At 38.5% G+C, this 24,484-nt stretch overlaps 1 protein-coding gene across 1 annotated transcript in view; it reads left to right on the top strand.

The window, feature by feature from the left end:
* Nucleotides 1–24,161, top strand: part of Ankfn1 (ankyrin repeat and fibronectin type III domain containing 1) — a 158,344-nt gene extending 134,183 nt beyond the window's left edge. The window contains exons 17-18 of the mRNA XM_090351739.1: nucleotides 2,485–2,698; nucleotides 23,368–24,161. Of these exons, the coding sequence (XP_090207865.1) occupies nucleotides 2,485–2,698; nucleotides 23,368–24,161 (1,008 nt within the window). The remainder of the gene's footprint in view (nucleotides 1–2,484; nucleotides 2,699–23,367) is intronic.
* The last annotated feature ends 323 nt before the right edge of the window (nucleotides 24,162–24,484 follow it).

Consider the following 24,484-nt stretch of genomic DNA (forward strand, 5'->3'; position numbering starts at 1 on the left):
AAATGGCTTTTAAGCTATAACCCCATCCAATGAAATAACACCTCAACCCTGACTCTATATGTTGTACTGTGTCAACACTGAGAGTAGTTCAACTGAAATACCAAAGGTGATTAAATTTCCAACCAATGATTTGCTGGAAGTGGTGCTATGGCTCAAAGTGGTAGAGTGCTAGACTTGAGCAAAAGGAACATGGGGACAATGCCCAAGCCCAGAGTTCAAGCCCCAGGACTGGCAAAAAAAAAAACCACAAACACAAACACAAACACATAGACCAAAGGAACAGAACGGAAGATACAGACGTAATCTCATGAGCCAGGTGCGGTGACTTATGCCCCACGACCATCTCACCCTAGTCAGAATGACATCCATTAAGAAAACAAACAATAAGTATTTTCAAAATTCAGGGGAAAAGGAATCTTTATACACTGTTAGTTGCAATGTAAAATAACGCGGCCTCTTGGAAATCAGTATGGAAGTTCCTCAAGAAAGTAAAAATAGGGCTGGAGACAGCTGGCTCCCACCTGTAGTCCTCACCTATCAGCAGGCTGAAATCTGAGGAACAAGGTTTGAAGCCAGCAGGGAATGGAATGGCAAATACAAGAAATTCTTATCTCCAATTAATCAACAAAAAGTTGGAAATGGAGGTGTGGCTCAAGTGACAGAGTGCTAGTCGTAAGTGAAAAGCTAAGTAAGAGTGCAAGCCTTTAGTTAAAGTTTTATTACCAGAGTAAATCTGAAGGTACCTATACACCCATGTTGACAGCATTCTTCACAATAACTATAGAATCCACTTAAGTGCCATCAAATAACAAATGGATAAAGAAAACGTGGTGGGTTCAGAAGAAAACATTATTCAGCCATGAGGAATGATGAAATTATGTCATTGATAAGAAAATGCATAGAAATGGATGTCATCATGTTCTCTTTCATATATACAATCTAGACGTTGGGGGTGGAAAGTAAATAAGTATAAAAAAGGCACTGTTTGAGGGTGAAACCAAGTGGAAGGAAGAAGATAAAAAGAGAGGGTCAAGGGACGGTGAATATGACAGGAGTCCTGTTTATATATATACATATATATTTCATAAATATATGAAAATAGAATAAAACATGTAGAAAATAGAAATAGCCCATTAAAATTATTTCACACGGAGAGGAGGGAAATAAGAAAGAGTTATAGGTGAATTTGATCAAAGTGCATTTAATATGTGTTCAAAATATCACAATAAAAATCTTTTGGTCCAATGAATATGCACTAACAAATATAAGAAAGGAAAGAATGAGCCATTTAAACTGTTCTATTCTTTAGAAGCATTTATAGCATTAAAGCACTAAGTTTAATAAAACTATTTATTTTCTCTCTGTAGGTATAAGTATTCTGAAATTCAGACTTTACTATATCACTTCCCCACACCATTCCAATGAAGAGTATTTCACTGAACGTTGGAAGTTAATTAACATTTAGTACATGTGAGCAATGAACCCCGAAGGATCCCCAAACACATTGACATTCATTTTTTCACTCAATTATCACAGCAACCTTAAGAAGTATTCTTTCTATTGGGCCAGGAGTTTGGCCTAGTGGTAGAGTGCTTGCCTTAGCATGCACGAAGACCTGGGTTCGATTCCTCGGTACCTCATATATAGAAAAAAGCTGAAGTGGTGTTGAGGCTCAAGTGGTAGAGCTCTAGCCTTGAGAAAGCTGAAGGACAGTGCTCAGGCCCTAAGCTCAAGCCCAGGATTGGCAAAAAAACAAACAAGTATTCTTTCTAAGTCTCAAAAGATCCATGACTTGCTAAACATTATTACAGAATTAGAATTTCTGAAACAAGATGATTGGAAGGGAGTAGGAGGAGGGAAAAGGGGACAAAAACATAAGAGGTATCAATGTGTAAGAAGTAATACACCTACTATTATCTGGCGAATATAACTGTAAGCCCTCTATACATTACAATTTTAAAAAAGAATTGGAATTTTCATTATTCCAACCAAATGACAATGACTTAGTTTCTTACGAGAATATATTCAAAACACAAGAAATTTCTGGCTTTGAAGACCTATTTTGAAGTACCGACTTTTACTTAAAACCAACACTGTGGGAATCATCTTGTGATTCCCAGGAAAACATGTTTTTCTTACTTCCCTAGTACTGGAATTTGAACTTAATGCCTTGAACTCACAAGGTAGGTGGCCTACCACTTGTCATATTCCCACCCCTTTTTTGCTTGAGTTAATTTCAGGTTTCCCAGATGAACCTCTAATTGCAATCCTCCTACTTATGCATCTAACATAGCTGAAGTTATGCTCAGTGTACTGACTGAGATTTGGGTTTCATTTATTTTTTGTGCAAGCTGGCCTTGAAATGTGAATCTCTTGATCTTTGTCCACAAAGATGGGATTACATGCATGAAACACTGTGCCTGGCTTAAACTTATTCATTTTAATATGTATGTGATAACTTACTTTTATCATTTTATTCTCAAGCAAATAGATGAAGTTTGGCGTGAAATGAGATGGATTATGGATGCTCTGCAATATGCAAGATACAAACAATCAATTTCTGGCTTGCCCATCACCAAGCTGATAAATCCTTCAGATGAGCAGCACCTAAAAAAGATCAGCTCTACATCATCACATATAGACTGTCTTCCATCACCATCTCCATCTCCAGAGATGCACAGACGAAAAGCAGTGAGTGGTAAGCAGCAGAGACTACTGGAGGTGGGAACCGACAGGAGGGTAATAAGAGGAGGGTAACTATGACCTAAATATTTCATACACATGTATGAAAATCATTAAAATTTGTTTAAACTAATGGCGGGTGCATTGGCTCATACGTGTAATCCTAGCTACTCAGGAGGCTGAGACCTGAGGATCTCAGTTCAAAGTCAACCCAGGCACTAACGACCATGAGACTCTTATCTCCAATTAACCACTAGAAAACTGGAAGTGGTGCTGTGGTTCAAGGGGTAGCCTTGAGCTGAAGAGTTCAGGGACAGAGCCCAGGCCCAGGGTTCAAGCCCTACAACCGACAAAAAAAAATATTTAAACTAGGGGGAAGGTAAAAAGGGAGCAACAGGGGTCATGGATTTGATCAAAGCACATTATATACACGTATGCAAGTAACTCACTGAAATACCTTTGTACAATCAATATATGCCCATTTTTAGGTGGAGGAAAACAAACCTAAAAAAACCTTAAAGTTCTTTTGTTATGCCAGTCGAGGGACTTGAATTCAGGAGCTGGAGACTGTCCTTGGGCTTTCTCAAGACTATAGTTCTATCATTTGAGCCACAGCACCACTTCTAGCTTTTTCTATGTATATGGTACCGAGAAATTGAACCCAGGGTTTTGTGCATGCTAGCCAAGCACTCTTATCACTAGGCCACACTTCTGGCCCCAAAGTTCTTTTATTCAGACACTAACGCTTGTTTCTCTCACTACTGATGAAGTTCTTTGTTCCATGAATGATAAAAATCTAGACGTATAGGAGAAACACAACCAAAACAGTAGAGGTGTGGGAACCCAGAGCAATAAGTTGAGAGCAGCTCCATTTAAAGGAATGAAAGTCTCAGTCTAGTTCTAGCCCATATTTCCAAAGGACATAAAGGACATGCATCATGGAAAAGAATTCAGAGGTGCAGAATAAGGACTACTGCACCGCCACATGAGGCCAGGTCAGCCCTCAGAAGCTGAGGGCAGAAGCTGACCAAACTAGCAAGAATAGGTTCAATGTCAGACAGAGAGGAGGCAGGAAGTAGGGCTCATCTGAGATAGGAGGTGAAGCCAAATCTCCTATCCACATGACACCAATGTGCTGAGGTGGAAAATGTATGAGGGAAAGCTTGAATAAACTAGAACCCTGAATCTGAGGTCAAGTAAGTCACTTAGCCTTAGCATCAATTTGATGAAAATACCTAGTAAGTAATCTGTCTGCCCCTGTGGGACTTAAATGTTATTTTACATGCAAAATATTATTAGCAAAAACATCACTAGGCTAACACAAATATCTACAAAGTATTTTGTACTTATAAGCAAAGAAAAAGCATACAAAGCATAAGTAATATTGTATCTTGGAGCATTTTGAGAAGAGCATTATTTTTCTAGTTGATTAGCTAGTTATCAGGCACTAGTGGTTCACACAGGGAATCTAAGGTACTCAGAGGATTAAGATCTGAAGATCCAGGTTCAAAGATATCCCAGACAGGAAAGTCTGTAGACTTTTATCTCCAATAATCTATAAAAAGCTAGAAGTGGAGCTGTGGCTCAAATGGTAGAGTGCCTTGAGCAAAAAGCCTAAGGCCCCAAATTCAAGCCTAAGTACAAGCACAAAAACTAAAAATATCTTAACTTAAAAATAGCCACTTACGGCATCTTCCTTGATTCTTAAACTCAAAAGTGCTCCAATTTTCCATAGTTTAATAAGCAGTACCAATATGTAGGCTTGTCCCATAGGGGGCAGTATAGTGTAGCAGAAAGTTTAAGCTTAGAAATCAAAGATCTGAATTCAAATCCTAGCTGTCTTACTAACTATATGTGCTTAGAACACTACATCCGAGTCTTAGTTTCCAAGAATGTAAAATAGTACAAGTCATGTCAATATCTTAATGAGTTGTGAATAAAACAATCTATATCAGAGATACGTGGATATAACAGATAATATATTATTCATATAATATTTAATTTCATTATTATTTAAAATGTTAATATGGTTGTGAACCTTTTCCATCAGCAGATTTGCATGTATTCCTATGTTTCAAAGTTTAGTCTAAAAATCAGAAGTTAGCAAGTGGAAGAAATTAGCTTATCAGAGAAATCCAACTAATTCAACAAAATATTTAAACAGAGCTTGTAGGGAGTATTTTCACAAACCTCCACTGATCTGGGAACACAAATCAAATATGATCTCTTCCACAAGTTAGTCTAATCAGAGAGACAAATATATTAACAACAAAAACAAAACAATCTGGTATCAGATGTGAGAATGACAAAAGTCTACTGAAGGTCAAAGTGAGTTTCTTGGAAACAGTGATTGAATATGTTACTAAGGACAAGAAGGAAGTGAATGAAAAAAGAGGAAAAAGGGAGCAGTAAAGTCAGAGATAATAGATTGTAACAATTGTGTTATAATTCAGAAAATATATACAGTCTGGCTGAAACTTGGGATCCAAAGATATTGTTCATTCATTATTTCCTCTTTTAAAAATATTTATTAATGGAGCTGTGGCCCAAATGGTAGAATGTTAGCCTTGACAGCAAAAACTCAGCAACAATACCCAAGCCCATATTTCAAGCCTCAGGACTGGCATAAATGCATACATACATACATACATACATACATACATACATACATACATACATAAATGTATACCTACATCTGTATATGTGTATGTATCAATGTATGTATAGATAATGTGTAATGTGTCAAGCCCTCTTCAATTTGATGAGGATATGATAAAGCAAAGTCTCTTCCTATTCAACTGTCTAGCAAGAATGGCAAACAATAAAAATAGAAACAAAGAAGATAACATCATAGAGTGGAAACTCCAATGCATAATATGAAATATAACGCCATGTGTGAGTAGGTAGGGAGATGTGGAATTCACTAGGATGACCTGCAGAGACTTACCTAAGAGAGTGATATTTGAACCAATCACAAAAAAGGTGATAAGACAAAAATCTTGAGTTAGCAAAAGACCCTAAGGTAAATTAAGGATGGAAACGGGATCAAAGAGAGTCTGCTTGAACGGAGTAAATAAAGGAGTAAGTTGTGAGAGACACAGTAGAGGAAAACAAGGAAGTTTGGGGGTTTTTCTACTTGTGAAAGAAGGTCATCAGAAATTATAAGGTATGATAAGATCTGAATTCCTCTTTAGAAATCAAATATCTTTGTTGCATGAAGAGATCATAGAGGGAAAAATACTAGAAGCAAGAAAACAATTAGGAAGTTACTAACAAAGGAAATACCAAGTGTTTAATAGTAGTATCTCAGGGTATCATGATGTTATTTGCAAAAATGGAGGGTTTACAAATAGGCTTGGATAGCCTGTCTTGAATTTGAATTCATTTCAGAATATTCCCATAAAAACGAAAGAAGGTAGTCTGGAGCTCAGGAAGGATAATTTTGCTATATTGGCAGATTAGCATTCAAATAATGTTTGAAACTAAGAAAATGCTTGAGTTTCCCTAGAAAGAGTAGATAAAACAGGAAGAAGAAATGATACAAGGAGCCCTGTATAACAAAATGGCAAGCCTGGCCCAATATGAAATTGCCAGAGACAGAAGACAAAATAAGAGTAGTGTCACAAAAATTAAAGTGTGTCAAGTAATGGAGAGAGGTTAAATAAAACAACTATATATCTTCTGATGTTTTGTTCTTTTCAACAAGGAAGTCATCAGTAATCTTGAGAGTAGTTTGTCAAGGGAAAAAAATAGAAGCATAACAGATATTACCAGAAGAGGGAGGGAAACCAGTAGCTAGAGAACTATAGGCCTGGAGTGTATTTGTTTTAATGCAGGAAATACATGACTTCTGATCTTCGGCAGTTTGTGTAAATTCTACTTCTACCTTCACAGTTCATGTTACCACTCTGTTCACAGACTTTTTCCCAGGGTTTAATCACTTGGCCACAGTGTCCCAAGTAGGCTCCTCTTGTGTGTATTAGGGTGGCCTTCTCTATGCCATAGGGCTCTCTCATTGGCCTGAGGAAGGATTACATACACTCCCTGCTGGGAGGATCTAGCCAATTTCATTCAAACTGAAATTGTGAGTGACCATCCATCTTTTTCTTAAAACATAGTTATTTCTTGGGTTTACCTCTATGAAGCCATGACTCCATGGTCTGTGAAACACTAAAATTAGGAGGGCAGCACATGACGAATAAAACCCAAGGTCAGGGAAGCCTTGTTGTGGGGGAGAAAAGTTAGTGTCCTATTTCTTGATAAAAGCAAAATTATTGCAGAGCAAGGAATTCTACCCCCTAACTACTCCTGTTTTATGCACAAGTGTGATCATTTTGAATTGTATGAAAAACATTTATAAAGGGACAGAAAAATCCAATTTAAGGAGTACTGCACTGGTTTATTCACTGGGCAAAGTTTTCAGTACAATCCATTCTCTCTGGGTATGGTTGCTCTAAATTTTAATAGCCTGGAGAACTAGAAATACAGAGCTTATCACAAACCGAACCTCTGGTACCTGCCCAGGGCTGTTTTTAAGGTTGTTGAGTAGGTTGTATTTATTTGCACAAATCTGTTAGTGATACAAGACAGAATAGAGCTCTTTAATTCCCATTTCTGTGTGGTTTTCAAGCAAAAAGGACAACTCCTCTGAGACAATTAAAATTAAGCATCTCCCAAAGACCCAAGAAGGAAAGTTGGCACTTAGAACAGGCAGCTCAAGACAGGGGGTGGAATGACTTGGTCCTTTGCATAGGTAATTTCTCTCCCACCCTTTTCTTTGCGTATGGTGGTCACAGATAGCAGCATATTTTTCCAATGCTGATGTTTCTCTCCTAGTGACACATGTGGGGCAATAGAAGGCAGAGGGTGTTGTTTCTACAGTGGTACTTGAGGATTATCCTGGATCCTCCAAATGTAAATTTTCTTGATAACCTTTTCCCAGATAGTGCTAAGAACACTATGACATAGCCACACTATGACATAGCCAAACAGCTCAAAAAAGTTCACAGGAATCTGGTCATTTTATTTCCCTTGGTAAATTAAAAGGTGAACAACCTCCTAAGGTTCTACCTAAGATTTGGTCAAAGAGTCAGTTACAAATATATATAAATTAAATTAAACCCAGTTTAAATAGCTTCAATGAAACAGATAGACAGGTGCATACATACATACACACATACACACATACACACATACACACATACACACATACATACATACATACATACATACATACATACATACATACAAATAGACAGACATACATATGTAAATATATATGAAGTAATATATTAGAAATATGAATATAGATCATAGATTAGGGTAAATATAATGTACAATATTATATATAATGTACTTTTCTGTATGCCCTGTCATATCCTTAGCATTAAGAAAAAATCAATAGCTTTAAATCAATTATTCTTTCCTGAAATGTCATCTCCACATATTGTCCTCAAAATCAACATCAGCTCTACTGGGTTGTTGTTGGTCTCACTGATAGTTACAACATCCATTACAATGGCAAGAAGTTCCTGTACTAAGCCAGCACCAATACTACAATCAGAACTTTCATCAAGCAGCTTCCATGTCAACCAAAGGAGAAATTCAAGGTTCTACCATTGCTGGCCTGCCTAGGAAAATTGAGGAGCACAACCAAGTTTACTAAAATAGTAACTGGGCAAGGTGCCTACAATGGTTAATGGAGCATATGGCCTGGATCTGTGGATGGAAGCTGCATTCTTCCTTCTGTTCCAGGAAAGGAGGGAAAAGCAGTGGTCCAAGTCCCTGGAAACTCTACTCAGTGGCCAGGCTGGCATCCTGGACATTTTCCCAGTCTGTTCTGAGAAAAGCATATCACTCCAAGCAATAGGTTCCACTAAGTCTCATAATAAAGTGTATAACTATAATGCAAACAAATATTTAATATCCAAGTAGGGCATTGTTTCCTAGGTAGGACTCATGAACCAACAAGATGATATGTATGTATACAAACATATTCACCAAAGCTGTACAGTTCTAAACAGGTCTTCTTTTGATATATCTATCTTTCACACTTAGGGGAGCTGCAGTAAATTATATCATTTACTAATTCACTGTTAAATACAGTTGGAAAACACAGCATTGAGGGCTGGAGTTGTGACTCATGTAGAAGAGTACCTGTTTATCAAGCATGGTCTTAAATTCAAACAACAGTATGGTGAAAAATAAAGGAATATTACATATAAGCCACTAGTGGCTCATATTTCGAGGATCATGGTTTGATGCCATTACAGGCACAAAGTCCAATCAACTCCATCTCCAAATAACCAGTAAAAAGCAGTTTGGAAGTATGACTTACATGATATCATACCAGTTGAGCAAGCACAAGACTCTTAGTCCAAATTCCAGTACGAACAAAAAAAAAGAGAGAGAGAGAAAAAGAAATACAGCATGGGATTAGATCATCAAAATAACACCATTCAGAAAGTGTTGTTTTATTATTTAAAGCATTCTTATGAACTAGAGGGATGACTACAGAAAAAAATTGAATCTCCAATAACACAAAAAAGCATACTCACAACAAACAATGCATGAGATATATTTGATTACAATTTATATTTCAGTAAACTTCCTATGTTTTCTAGCTATGTTCTACTAAGAGTAAAGGGACCTCAAACACCTTCTATATAGAAGGCAGTTAAGTATCTTTTTTAAAAAATCTCATAGTACTGGAAGTGGTGCTGTGGCTCAAGTGGTAGAGCATTAACCTTCAATTGAAGAGCTCAAGGACAGCACCCAGGCCCAGAGTTCAAGCCCATTATCGACAAAAAAAAATCATAGTACTGTGGAACTCAATGAATATAATTATATATGTGCTACAGATTAGAAAAAAGTTCAGAAAAGCTAAGTGATTCACTCAGATTCACACATATAATAAGGAGCAAGACAGGACTTCTACCCGTTTGTCTGATTTTAAGGAATTTTGTGGCATATTAAGTAAATTCCATTCTTTTCTGGTACTTACAGTATTATTTTTAAGAGACAATCAAATCTCACTACTCTATATGCTCCCAGATTTCAAAATCTGCTTCAATTTCATTTTAACTCCATGTGCTCTACCACATAAGAAGCTAACTCATGGATGATTAGATACAGTCTAATTGAACAAGTCTTCATGGTCATGTTCAAATGTTCATGTATTCATGCTCATATGTTCATGTTCAGATCAGATAACATGGGAAACACAGAAGATTCTACACACACTTTTCCTTGACTTGTTCCTTAGTCCATTCCTTCACTGACTGGCTTATACATTACCTAAGCAGAGGTAAGTACAACATAGTACATACTCTCTGGATTTATAGTGCAATGAAAAAACATTAAAATGGATAAGTTAAAATAAAGAATGACAATGGTAACAAAGCTATTAATAAAATATTATAAGAGCAAAGTTAACAACTAACTCCATCAGAAGAAATCAGTAACGCCCTAGCTAAGAAACTGGTTCTTAGAATGTAACATTCCACTGAAATATGAGAATGTCACATCTTTGAAGCTGACATTCTAAACTTTATATACTCCTTGATCATCTCCAAACAATAAGTGTTTCTTTGTATATTGAAAAATAAAGATAGAAATTGCTATGTAAAATGCTTGAACTGACTAGGAAGTAGAAAAAGAAAATATCACAAATTCCTCAGTGGCAATTTCTAGGTATAGTCATTTTAACCAACAGTCTCATGGTAGATAGAATGGTGTCCTCAAAAAAAGATATGGCAGGGCTGCAAGTTTGGCCTAGTACCACATATATAAAGCAAGCCAGAAGTGGTGCTGTGGCTCAAGTGGTAGGGTTCTAGCCTTGAGAAAATCCCAAGGACAGTGCTCAGGCCTTGGGCTCAAGCCCAGAACTGGCAAAAAAAAAAGATATGCCTATGTGCTACCCCTTGTAACTTATCAGCATAATCTCATTTGGAAATAGAGTCTTTGAAGACTTCATGAATGATGATCCTAATATGAAACCATCCTGGATTATCTGGACTCTTAATGTAATGATAAGTGTCCCTGAATTCAAAACCTAGTACCACAAAAAAAAAAACTTACAGGAAGTTTAATTATGTGTGAGTGAATTACATAAATGAGACTCCTGCCCTTGGAAGCTTTGACAGCCTATAGAAATGCTAAAGTGAATAACAATATAGTAAATCTTTATAGTGAAACAAGTCTGTGATAGGGTGCCTATTCTGCCACCTTTTAGCTGTGTAAATTTCAAAATCTTATTTTTTTATGTGTGTGCCAGTACTAAGGATTGAACTCTGGCTCTGGACACCATCCTTGAACTTTTCTGTTCAAGAATAGCACTCTATCATTTGAATCATAGCTCTACATCTGGCTTTTTTGTAATAAATTAGAGAAAATTGTCTCATAGACTTTCCTGCCCCAGCTGATTTCAAACACAATTCTTAGATCTTAGCCTCTTAAGTAGTTAGGATTATAGGCATGAGCCACCAGCATCCAGTCAAAAATTTTAATGAATTTTGAACTTCTAGTGTTCTTATTTGCAAAATAAGAACTATAACCATTCAGTAAAACATTTAGAACACTCACCATTATAGCTGGCACACAGTAAGTGCTCAGTAAATATCAGATACTGTTACCATTATGTATGATGGATATAATAAAGTAGATACGCGCTGCTTAACAGATCACTGACCACAGGAATACAGAAGGAAATCCAACTCAAGTGAATTACGAATTATATATTTTTTTTCAAGCCTGATTTCTTTTGTTGTTGTTGTTGTTGTTGTTGTTGCCAGTCCTGCAGCTTGAACTCAGGGCCTGGGCACTTTTGCTCAAGGATAGCACTCTACCAATTGAGCCACAGTGCCACTTCAGGCTTTTTCTGGTTATGTACTACTGAGGAAGCGAACTCAGGACTTCATACATGCTAAGCAAGCCTTCTACCACTATGCCTCATTCCCAGCCTCAAGCCCAATTTCTAATCTTCAGTTAATTTCTCTTTATCATTTCAAAAAATATACATCCTGTCCCATCAAAAACAACCAATAAGTGGTAGAGCACTTGCCTAGCATGCACGAAGACCTGGGTTTGATTCCTCAGTACCACATACATAGAAAAGGCTGTAAAAGGTGCTGTGGCTCAAGTGGTAAAAACTTTAGCCTTGAGAAAGCCCAAGGAAAGTGCTCAGGCCCTGAGTTCAAGCCCAAGGGACTGGCAAAAAAAAGTAAATTATGAGATCCTAATAGTTGCAATGCCTGATTTTTCCTTTTAAAGATGAGAAAAGCTACTGCCTGACAATTTTTTTTAAATATCAGAGCTACCACTTGCTGGTGGCTCATGCCCACAATACTAGCTACTCTAGGTAGAACAGCCTATGAGACTTAACTCCAATCAACCACTAAAAAGCCAGACATGAAGCTATGGCTCAAGTGGTAGAGCACTAGCCTTGAGAGGGGAAAAAAATGTTCAGAAATATCATCCAGGCCCTCAGCTCAAGGCTTAGGACCAGCACACACAAAAGAAGAAAGAATATGAGAGCAGGATATTTGGTTCAGTGTTTCAGCATTTGACTAGCATGCACAGGGGAGGAAGAAGAGGTATGAATGTGAAAAGAGGCTAAGGAGAAAAACCAATCACTCAACCTAAGTCTTTATTCATTTTTCTCCTTTTAACCCACTGCTTATGCTGTCTTCTTCAGCCATATCCTCCTTTCTGGAACATGCCCTTTCATCCTTCTAAGAAACAACACTAGCACTGACTCACAATCACTATCAAGTGTCTTGTTATATTAACCTCACCACTCTAATCTTCAATCATTCTTTCTCCAATGGTTCTTTCTTTTCCACTTCCACATTTTCCTTTGACCTTGCCACCCCACCAGGCTTCCATTTCCCTTCCCAAATGCTTTGGCAATCTCTTCAAGTTCAACTCACTCTGAATTAAATTTATCACCACTCATATAGCCCAGTCTAACTTGGGAGTACAATTTAATTCCTCTATCTTTCTAGAAACCATGGTTTGGAACCTAGTAACTTTGAGACCTATGAACTTTCTTTTCCTAGTTTTTTGAAATATTCTTCCTGAAACTTTCATAAAGATGACTGCCTCTGATCACTAGAGTCTCTTCCATTCTTTTCTTCTACAGAAATGCTGTTTCTGGCTTCCTTATTGAAATAATCTCCTGCTCAAGTTACTCACTAGCTAAGATATACTTTCATTTTGTTCATAGAACTTTATTTTCTCATCATATGTATTCTCTTAATGACCAACCAGAGATATTTGAAGATAGGAACCCTGTCTGTATATTAAAGATACATGCTCAGGAAACATTTTGGAATAACTTTCCTACACTTCTACTTTCCTCCACACAACCATTGCTCTTGCTTGCTTGATAGCCCAAATAAGAAAAAGACTGAGGCATAGACAACTTCCTAGCTAATAACCCTGTTATCTCTTGTATATCGAATAGACCTTAAATCTGCAATGCTAGGCAACTATCCTAAATTGCAGATGTCAATTTTTCAAAATTCATTAATAATTATACTACAAAATGTACTACAAGTTTCTTATCTAGGCATGTAATATTCTCCTGGGGTTCTGCCCTGTCCCTCTTAAAATTAAATTTCCTCATTTTTAACAGTTTGCTTTGAAATAATTATTGACACAGGAGATTACAAAGAAATTTACTGGCAGTCTCTTGCATTCCTTCCTCAGCACCTCCCCTATTTTTACACAACTCGTATGCATCAAAATCAAAAAATGAGGGGCCTGGAGTATGGCCTAGTGGTACAGTGCTTGCCTAGCCCGCACGAAGGCCTGGGTTTTATTCCTTGGTATCACATACCTAGAAAAGGCTGGAAGTGGTACTGAGGCTCAAGTGGTAGAGCTCTAACCTTGAGAAAGTCCAAGGACAGTGCTTAGGCCCTGAGATCAAGCCCAGGATTGGGCTTGGCACAGTGGCTCGCTCCTGTAATCCTAGCTACTCAAGAGGCTGAGATCTGAGAGTCATGATTCAAAGCCAGGCTGGGCACTATCATCTATGAGACTCTTATCTCCAATTAACAACTAGAAAACTGGAAGTGGCGATGTGGCTCAAGGAGCAGGGTGGTAGCCTCGAGCTGAAGACCTCAGGGACAGCACCCAGGCCCAGAGTTCAAACCCCACGATCAACACACACACAAAAAAATCAAAAACTGGTCAAAAATTCATGAAAATGATTTTGTATTAGAATGATCCATCCATTATATTTACATTCATTGTGTAAGCATAAACACATATATTAATGTACATGTGTAGCTTTTTTTTCTGGTTATGAGGCTTGAACTCAGGGCCTGGGCACTGTTCCTGAGCTCTTTTTCTCAAGGCTAGCAGCATTCTACCGCTTTTACCCACCACTTCCAGTTTTTGTTTTTGTTTTTGTTTTGCCAGTCCTGATGCTTGAACTCAGGCCCTGAGCACTGAACTTGAGCTTTCTCAAGGATAGATACCTACTATTTAAGACAGAACTACTTCTGGCTTTTTCCGTGTATGTGGTACCAAGAAATCAAACCCAGGGCTTCATGCATGCTAGGCAGGCATTCTACCATATGCCACACTCCTGGTCCCTAAGATTTATGTATAATATTATCACAGATAAAGTCTTAAGTAATCACTACTACAATCAAGATATCAGTTGCAATGATAATGAAAAAAATCCCTTTGCTCTTTCATAACTTTATCCATCTCCCTCATCTGTTTCCCAGCAATGAATAATTATCATAATTACATCACAAATGTATATGGATTCTTTTCTGTTCATGAATAATGTCTTATAACATGGATATGCCATCAGTCAGCAACTCATCCACTTAAGTATATGTGGGTGATTTCTAATTGGAGACTATTACTAATAAATCTGCACTCATACTCAAAATTAGACTTTTTACAAGATTAATTTATTTTTTAATATTTTTATTATCTCTAAGTAGCTGTACACCTGAGTACCATTCAACAAAGAAGTTTCTGAGTACAATGCATCCAGATGCAATGTCACTCCTCCAAAATAAATTTCTTTTTTTCTTTTTTCTTTTTTTTTCCAATCGTGGGGCTTGGACTCTGGGCCTGGATGCTGTCCCTGAGCTCCTCAGCTCAAGGCTTGAGCCACAGTGCCACTTCTGGTTTTCTAGTGGTTTGTTTGTTTATTCTTCTAAATATGGATCAACTAAGCTCTACAAGTAAACTACTTTTCTTGGTGCATTTGTGCTTCTAAGCCTTCTTTTCACATCATTTTTAACCACAAAATGATATTAATTTTATACTATTATAAATCATACTGTAGTAAACAACTTGTAAATGCCTCTATGTGCATGTAGTGACAATATCTCAAACAGACATCCAAAAAAGGACTTGCAAGAACAAATGATATGCACATTTTTTAATATATTCTGCCAAACTGCTGTCCAAAGAAACGCACCAATGTATACTTCCATCGTTACATGCAAGTCCTTGGCTTCCTACATATTATTAACGTGTGAGAGTATCACTATTATTTTTTCAATCTAATGGGTAAAGTGCTCATTATTTCAAATCCAATTCTTTAATTACTAGCTATGTTGAGCAGAATGTCTGTTGACCATTTGTATTAATTATTCTCCCAATTCTTGGCTCTTATCTTCTGTTCATTTGCAATGAACTCTGATTAATAGTTCTTTATTCATTCTGGGTCATACATAATCGTCTGTTATATGCTGTATTCTTTTATTACAATCTATCACTAGCCTTACTTTGTTTATAATATCATTTGCTCTATAAAGTATGTGGTCACATTTATCAGTCACTTCTTTCTTTCATGACTTCTGGTATTTTGTCTTGCTTGAAAAGATCCTCCCAATCCAAAATTATAAACATATTGTCTTTTAATAAATTGGGAGATTGCTTGTTATACTTAACACATATGGAATTTATTTATTTATTTATATCAATATGAGGTAGGACTTTCTAAGTGTCTGTATAGTGTTGTCTCAACTGTATGCTGAGTAATCCATTTCACTGCTCAATTTGAAATGTTATCTTTTCCATATGTTAAATTATCATACAGAATTGACTATTTCTGGACTTCATTTTCCTATTCTGTAAATCTGTCCTATTTCTATACCAATATTGAAAAGTTTTAATGACCAAAGCTCTATAATATGTTTTAGTATCTGGTAAAATGGGCTCTTCCATATTAGTGTCCTTAACAGTTAGCTGTTCTCATAAATTTTCTCTTCCAGATGATTTTCAAATCAGTATATTAAATACCACTTTAAAATCCTAAGGGAATTTCTCATTGGCACTGCTTCAATTTTACAGACTAGAGACTGTTTTCTTTAAGACTACTGCATGTTTTCAAAATTAAAAAATACAGTACTCACTAAGTGCCTACTATAGACTCGGTTCTGTGCAAAATTCAGGGGGTTGTAGATAATTCTTGTAATAAATACCTGAGCTAGGAGTGGAGTGTGAGCAATCATTATAGTCAATGAAAAAAAATATGTACCAATATAAACTTCTAGCTCACTAATGGCCATTACAGTACGTACACACCTTGAGGCTTATTTGTGACTCTGATTTTATTTCTAGCTTTTTCCCCCTTCGACCTTACTGATTTGCCTTTTAAACAAGTGGCGACCCACTAAGTATTTACAATATGTAATCAATTATTTTGACCTCATAAGTAAATTCCATTGTCATCACAACTGTACAGATAAGGAAATTTATAAATGTTACATCAGCAAGATCACCAAGCAAGGAGGCAGAGATCACCCAAGATTTCTCATCTTCTGCCACTCCTTACCCTCATGTTCAAAGTCCTTACTCCCATGTTCAAAGTCCCGATACTTTTTGCTAAACATAAAAATCACCTCTGAAATAAGCAAAGAGAATGAAAAACATTCTGTTTTGCTTCCTGTTTCATCTCCGGGAATTTGTGCCCAGAGAATAACACAAACTTGTGGAGGCAACAACAACAAAAAAAAAAGAATGGTTCCTCACCACTGTATAAGCTGTGTACCTGTCAGTTCCTCTCCTTTATGGGTCTACTAGATAAATGGTGAGACTTTGTGAAGTGTTTGGATCCTGAATTTAGTGGAGACACAAGCTTCCTATCCTGCCCCCCCCCCAAAAAAAACCTGAAGAATACCCTTTTTGTTGTTGTTGTTGTTCTTCTACCCCTTTTCATTTGCATTTTTAGGTGTTCTTATTCTCTTTGCCATTTTACCTACGTCTTTTTTTCTAATGTTATGATTCGTTCCTTTTTAAAAATTTTTTTTTCTCCTCTCTTTTCCCGCATTCCTTCTGTCACTGTGGTCATTCCTAGAAATACAGTGACAGCTCTGGGTACAGTCTGAATAAAAATGATATCTATAGTGATACAGTCACCTGCTTTTTAAACTCCTGGTTCTCAACCCTAGTATCTCTTGGGTAAGAACTCACAATAGTGAGGAATCTCCCCACAACTTTTCTGTGTGTGTGTGTGTGTGTGTGTGTGTGTGTTTTCTTTTATTTTGTTGTTGTTTTGTTTCTTTTTTTAAAAAATTTGTATCATTGAAATCTCCTATATCTACCTCTCTCTTTTCTCTATATATTCTTCTTATTACTCTTCTTATTTTCATAAGCTTTATCTAAGTTCATCTAAACTTTCTACTCAAATATTCTACCTGTCTATCACCTTAGGTGAGTTATCCTTACACGATACCTTTTCTTCATTACTATAAATAGTCTTACACTCCTGCATTATTCTTTTCCTACCTCCCTTGTTGTCTTTCATATTATTTTTCTATCTCTGGTCCTCTGTGCATCCTTCAACTCATATAATGCATGGATCTACATTTGATGGTTGTTGAGCAATGCTGTACATCTAGGTGTTCAACTATACTCTAGGTCCAGAGAGACTTAAATACAAGAGAGATTGGATTGAGGGGCTCATTGTTTCAGTCATAAATAGGTAATCTGTGGTCGTATTAGATTTGTATGTAAGTGCACAAAAAGAAAGAGAGAGTGATATTACCAATATAAAAGTGCGAACATGTATTGTCAGCCAACTAAAAAGGTCTAGGTTGGTTATATCTGAAAAATCATAATCTTGTTTAGTATTAATCGTGCTCCCATCTTCAAATGGGCACAACAAGAAACTCAAGAAAAATGTCAAATCAAGGAATAGCATCTCCCACCCACCATAAGCACGCAATGAAGCAGTCAGGGGCAAATCTAGAGGAGAGTCCTCCAAGTGCTATACAAATGCAATTGATAAACATCATTTATGAAAAGTATGAAAACATAAAGAAAGAGATAAGGGAGGATGCCATAGCTAAACAAGAGGAAACCATAAACAAGGTGATATGTGAAAAAGAAGAAGCCATAAAGGAGGACATAATAAAGGTTTTTCAAAGAAAAATGGACGAATTCATAGAATCCACAAACAAAAAGGTGACCGAACTCCAACAAATGTCCAAAGAGAATAATGCTGCTGAGCTAACCACTCAAATGGAAATTAAGGAGTTAAAGAAATCAATACATGATCTAAAACAAGAGATGCATGGCATCAAAATTGAGCAATTAGAAGCAAGGGAGATGAAGAATAAAGTAGAAAGCTTTGATAGCAGGTTAGACAATGCAGAAGAGAGAATTTCCGGGGTTGAAGATAATTTAGTTGTTACAGAGAAAAAACAAAAAATGAGTCAATTCAAATCTAGGAAATATGAGACAACGCTACAGGAGGTCCAAGATACAATTAAGAAGCCTAATTTAAGGCTAATTGGTATTGAGGAGGGTCTGGAGAAAGAGGTCAATGGTATTGGAAATATACTTCAGGGAATCATCTCAGAGAACTTCCCAAAGGGGAAGGGGAGGCCCATCCAGATACAAGAAGCTTTTAAAACCCCAAAAAGACCTGACCAGTAAAGGACCTCCCACCACCACATTATAATCCGAACTGGATCAATAGAGACCAAAGAAAGGATCCTAAAAGCAGCCAGGGAGAAGAGAACAATCACCTATAAAGGCAAACCAATCAGAATAACCCCAGCAGAGAGTATGCAAGCAAGGAGAGATTGGAAGGATATATGTCATGCCCTGAAGTCAAATAACTACCAACCAAGAATACTGTACCCAGCTAATCTCTCACTCATAACTGAGGGAACAATAAAAACATTCCATTCCAGGGAAAAGTTTCAAATTATGTAGCAACCAAACTAACATTACAGAAAATTCTCAAAGATGTTCTACATATAGAAAACCAACACAAAAGTAATACAGAGAAAGAAATGGCACCTAAAACTCATACCATCTAAGTACCACAAGAACCGTCAAGACACAGGCCTAATGAAAGCTTTTAAAAATGGCAGGAATGAACAAATATTTCTCAATCCTGACTCTCAATATCAATGGACTTAACTCTCCAATTAAACGGCATAGACTATCTAGTTGGATCAAAAAGCAAGATCCATCGTTCTGCTGTCTTCAAGAGACACATCTTACCCAAAAAAACAAACATTTTTTGAAAGTGAGAGGTTGGAATAAACTTTATCAAGCTAACAGCCCCCATAAACAGGCTGGGGTTGCCATCCTCATATCAGATAAAATAGACTTCAAACTAAAATTAGTGAGAAAAGACAAAGAAGGTTATTATATACTACTAAAGGGATCTTTCCTCCAGGAGGACAAAACAATCCTAAATATCTACACACCTAATCCCAGAGCTCCGAACTTCATCAAGCAAACTTTACTTTCACTGAAACCATACATAAATCGAAACCCAGTGATTGTTGGTGACTTTAACACACCACTCTCACCTATGGACAGATCAACCAGGCAAAACCTCAACAGAGAAACCTTAGAATTGAACAACTGTATAGACCAACAAGATCTAACAGACATCTGAAGATTATTCCACCCAGCAACAACACAATATACGTTTTTTTCAGCAGCACATGGAACATTTTCCAAAATTGACCACATTTTACAGAATAAAACAAACCTGGGCAGATTCAGAAACACTGAAATTATTTCCTGCACTCTCACTAGGGCATCAAATTGGAACTGAACACCCATCTCCACAGACGAAAACCCTGTAACTCATGGAGTTGAACAACACATTGTTGAATCACCAATGAGTCATCGAGGAGATCAGAACAGAAATCCAACAGTTTATGAAGTTTAACAAAAAGGAGCACACAAAATACCAACTCCTTTGGGACACGGGAAAGGCAGTACTTAGAGGAAAATTTATAGCTCTGAGTGCCTACAATAACAAATTGGAAAAATCACAAACCAACAATTTAATGTGTCACCTTAAGCACCTGGAAAAAGAGCAACAAACCAATCCTAATCCCTGTAGAAGGAAGCAAATTATTAAAATCAAAGCAGAATTAAATAAATTGGAGTCCAAAAAACTATAGAAAGAATCAACAAAACAAGGAGTTGGTTCTTTGAAAAAATTAACAAAATTGACAAACCCTTAGCAAATCTTACCCCAAAAAAAGGTAGCATACCAAAATAAAAATCACAGACGAAAATGGTAATATCACAACAGAAATTACCAAGATCCAGGGCATCATGAGGGAATACTTCTCAAACCTTTACGCCAACAAATTTGAGAATCTAGAAGAAATGGATTAATTCCTAGCCAATATTAACATACCCACACTGAACCAAGAAGAACTAACCCAGCTAAACAGGCCTATTTCAAGCACTGAAATAGAAATGGCAATAAGAGACCTTCCACCTAAGAAAAGCACAGGGCCAGATGGATTCACAGCTGAATTCTATAAGGTCTTCAAAACAGAGGTCACACCAATACTCCTCAAGCCCTCAACGAAATTGAAAATGAAGGCTCTTTACCAAACTCATTCTATGAAGCCAGTATAACCCTCATCCCCAAACCAGACAGAGATTCATCAAAGAAAGAGAACTATTGACCCATTTCTTTGATGAACATCAATGCAAAACTTCTCAACAAAATACTGGCCAACCATCTACAACAACCCATCAAAAAAATTATACACTATGATTAAACAGGATTCATCACAGGGAGGCAAAGCTGGTTCAACATACACAAGTCAATTAATATAATTCAACACAGGAGCAAGGACAAAAATCACATGATTGTCTCAATAGATGCAGAAAAGGCATTTGACAAGATGCAACACCCCTTTATGTTTAAAGCTCTGGAGAAACTAGGAATCCATGGGACATTCCTCAGTATAATAAAGGCTGTGTATTACAAACCCACAGCTAGTATTATACTTAATGGCGAAAAGCTAAAGCCATTCCCTCTAAAATCAGGAATGAGACAAGGATGCCCACTCTCTCCACTCCTCTTTAACATAGTATTAGAATCCCTAGCCAGAGCAATAGGCAAGAAGCAAGCATTAAGGGGATCCACATAGAGAAAGATGAAGTGAAACTTTCCATCTTTGCAGATGACATGATTCTGTATTCAAAGAATCCTATACACTCCACTCCCAAGCTCCTTGAGCTGATTCAAAACTTTGGAAGGGTAGCAGGGTATAAAATTAACCCTCAAAAATCAACTGCCTTCCTATATGCCAACAGTGAGAGGAATGAGGCAACATTCAGGAAAGCAACTCCTTTTGCAATAGCCTCAAAGAAAATAAAGTACCTATGAATTATCTTAACTAAGAATGTAAAGGACCTTTTTGATGAAAACTTTAAGACCCTGAAAAAGGAAACTAAAGCAGAACTGAGGAAATGGAAAAACCTACCATGCTCCTGGATTGGAAGAATCAACATCGTCAAAATGGCAATCTTGCCAAGGGCTATCTACAAATTCAATGCAATACCCATCAATATCCCAATGTCATTCTTTAGGAAGCCTACAGAATGGGAAAAGATCTTCACCAACCATACAACAGACAAAGGCCTCATATCCAAAATATATCAACAGCTCAAAAAATTGAACCACTCCAAAACTAATCTCCAAAGTAACAACCATCCCATTAAAAGATGGGCAAAGTCTTAAAGAGAGTCTTCTCTGAAGAAGAAACAAAAATGGCCTGTAGACACATGAAGAAATGCTCACGTCTCTGGTCATAAAAGAAATGCAAATCAAAACAACTCTAAGATTCCACCTCACTACAGTTAGAATGGCCAGGATCAAGAAAACTAATAACAACAGATGCTGGAGGGGAATGTGTCCAAGAGAGATCACTACTACACTGTTGGTGGGAGTGCAAACTCATTCAACCACTATGGAAAGCAGTATGGCAGTTCCTCAAAAGACTGAACATAGAGCTCCCCTATGACCCAGCAATTCCACTACTAGGCATTTACCCAATTGTCCAGAAACAGGACATACTAAATCCACTAGCACAATGATGTTCATTGCAGCACTATTTACCATAGCAAAGATATGGAACCAACCTAGATGTCCCTCAGTTGATGAGTGGATCAACAAATGTGGTATTTATACACAATGGAATTCTATGCTGTTGTCAGAAAGTAAGACATTGTCCCGGGCGGGGAGTTTGGCCTAGTGGTAGAGTGCTTGCCTAGCATGCACGAAGACCTGGGTTCGATTCCTCGGTACCACATACATAGAAAAAAGCCAGACATGGTGCTGAGGCTCAAGTGGTAGAGCTCTAACCTTGAGAAAGTCCAAGGACAGTGCTCAGGCCCTGAGCTCAAGCCCAGGACTGGCAAAAAAAAAAAAAAAGAAAGACATTGTCCCATTTTTAGGAAATGTAAAGACTTAGAAAAAAATCATATTAAGTGAAGTAAGCCAGACTCAAAGGAACATAGGGTTAATGGTTTCCCTCATTTGTCATAATCAGTAGAAACCCTGGGCTCTCATAGCAGAGATTTGCAATACAGCAAAACCTTGATACATAAGGCCATATAATATGACACTAAATGAAAGATGACACTAAATGAAAGGACCTCTAGAATATAGAAACAAAAGCCATATAATGGGTGACTGTTGTCCTTAATGTACTATGTTATTTCTCATCTCTTTTGCTGTCCCTTGGTTATCTCATATTGTTACAGGATCTCACTTTGTTATCTGATATATTGGATATATTTGTATTTGGTTATTTGAAATTGGAAAGGGAAGGGGAGAAAACAAGATGAGGGGTGGGGGTGGGGGGGAGGGAAATGGAGACCAAGACATGAGAAAGGGTATTAATGTATGTGAATTAATGCACCTTCTATCTGGCAAATATAATGTAACCCTTCTATTAATTACAATAAATAATATATGAAAAAAATGGTTCCTCACCACTGTCTAAGCTGCAGACCTGTCAGTTCCTCTCCTTTACAGGTCTACTAGATAAGTGGTGAGGATCTGGGAAAACTGTACATAGGGTGCCCCCTTATTCCAAAATATTAAGTAGCTGAGATACAGCTCACCCTAGCTACTCAAGAGGCTGTGATCTGCAAGCAAGATAAATCAGAAAAGTCTACCATCTCCAAAAGAACCACCACCACAAAAGCAGAGGTGGAAGCCTGGCTCGGGTAGTAGAGCTCTAGCCAAGCAAGCTAGCAAGCCTAGCAGGGCAGGAGGCCCTAAGTTCAAGCCCCCACACAGGCACACACGAGGATAACTTTAGGCGAGTGGAGGAGGGCCCACCCTAGGCCCAGCCCTACCCCGGAAGCCGGTGCCCAGGGGAAGAGTCTGGCCTTTGTCTGACGCCTGCCCCTGGCCTTTTGCAGAGTCACAGCCCTGCTCTGATGAAGAAGGCTGCTCGGAAGTCTTCCTCCCCACGGACAGCGACTACGACTCCAGCGACGCCCTCAGCCCCCGAGACCTGGACTTGGTTTACCTGTCCTCGCACGACATCGCGCAGCAGGCCCTCAGCGGCCTCAGCGGCAGCGCCCCGGACGTCCTTCAGATTCACGACATGAAGTCTTCCGCGGTGCCCAGCCACGACCCCCCAGGCCGGGCCCAGGGCCCGGACCCCGACCACCACGCGTGTACTGAGTTCCTCCACGGCCTGTCACTCACGGGCTTCACGCCCAAGAACCACGCCAAGATGGCGCCGCCGGGCACACGGCCCGCGCTAGGCTTTCTGGGAAAGCGGAAGCCGGGCAAACACCAGCACTACGGCGGCTTCAGTCGCCACCACCGCTGGCTGCGCATGCACAGTGAGACCCAATCGCTGTCGCTCTCGGATGGCGTTTACACCCAACACCTGTCCCCAGCTAATAGCTTGGCCCTGGAGTCCGGGGAGGCCAAGCCACCTGTTGGATCTGCGGCCCGCGGCCTGGCTCTGGCTCACGCGTCCAGCCTCCCTGAAGAGCGGCAGAGCTCCTGCTGTCAGGACCCCAGGCCTTCTCTAACCCACCGCTTCTATGCAGGGGCCCGGCTGGGCCAAGACGCAAAGCCCTGGGCCAGCCTGAGCCCGGCGCCTGCAGGCCGCAGCCGCCTGCGGAGCCCCTCGGGCCCAGAGACGAGCCCTGAAGGCCCTGTGTCCCCAGTGTCGGAAATCCTCAGCAGCATGCTTTAGGGAGACCCCACCTGTGATCCTTGTACTATCACTAGTCCCTGCGGTTGCCCATGCGGGAACACTAGCCTGCCCCACTGCCCCACCCATTTGCAGTTTTAGTCTTTACAAATCCAGAGGTTACTGGTTCAAGACCCTTTTCATTTTTTTTCTTTAAGAAGGAGTTGGGGCTAGATTTGCCAGTTATGTTCCCAGCCCAGCTTATAAAGGAGCTTTTGTGACATCGTGATGTCTGACAGAAGTGATTCAAACGTGCAAGTCTGTTGGCATCTGTGGCTGAGATGGGCAAACCCAAAGACATACTATCTAGTCTGGCTCTTTTATAA

The sequence above is a fragment of the Megascapheus bottae genome, chromosome 17, assembly GCF_031878675.1.
Source record: "Megascapheus bottae isolate mThoBot1 chromosome 17, mThoBot2.hap1, whole genome shotgun sequence".
In the NCBI taxonomy this organism is placed as follows: Eukaryota; Metazoa; Chordata; class Mammalia; order Rodentia; family Geomyidae; genus Megascapheus; species Megascapheus bottae.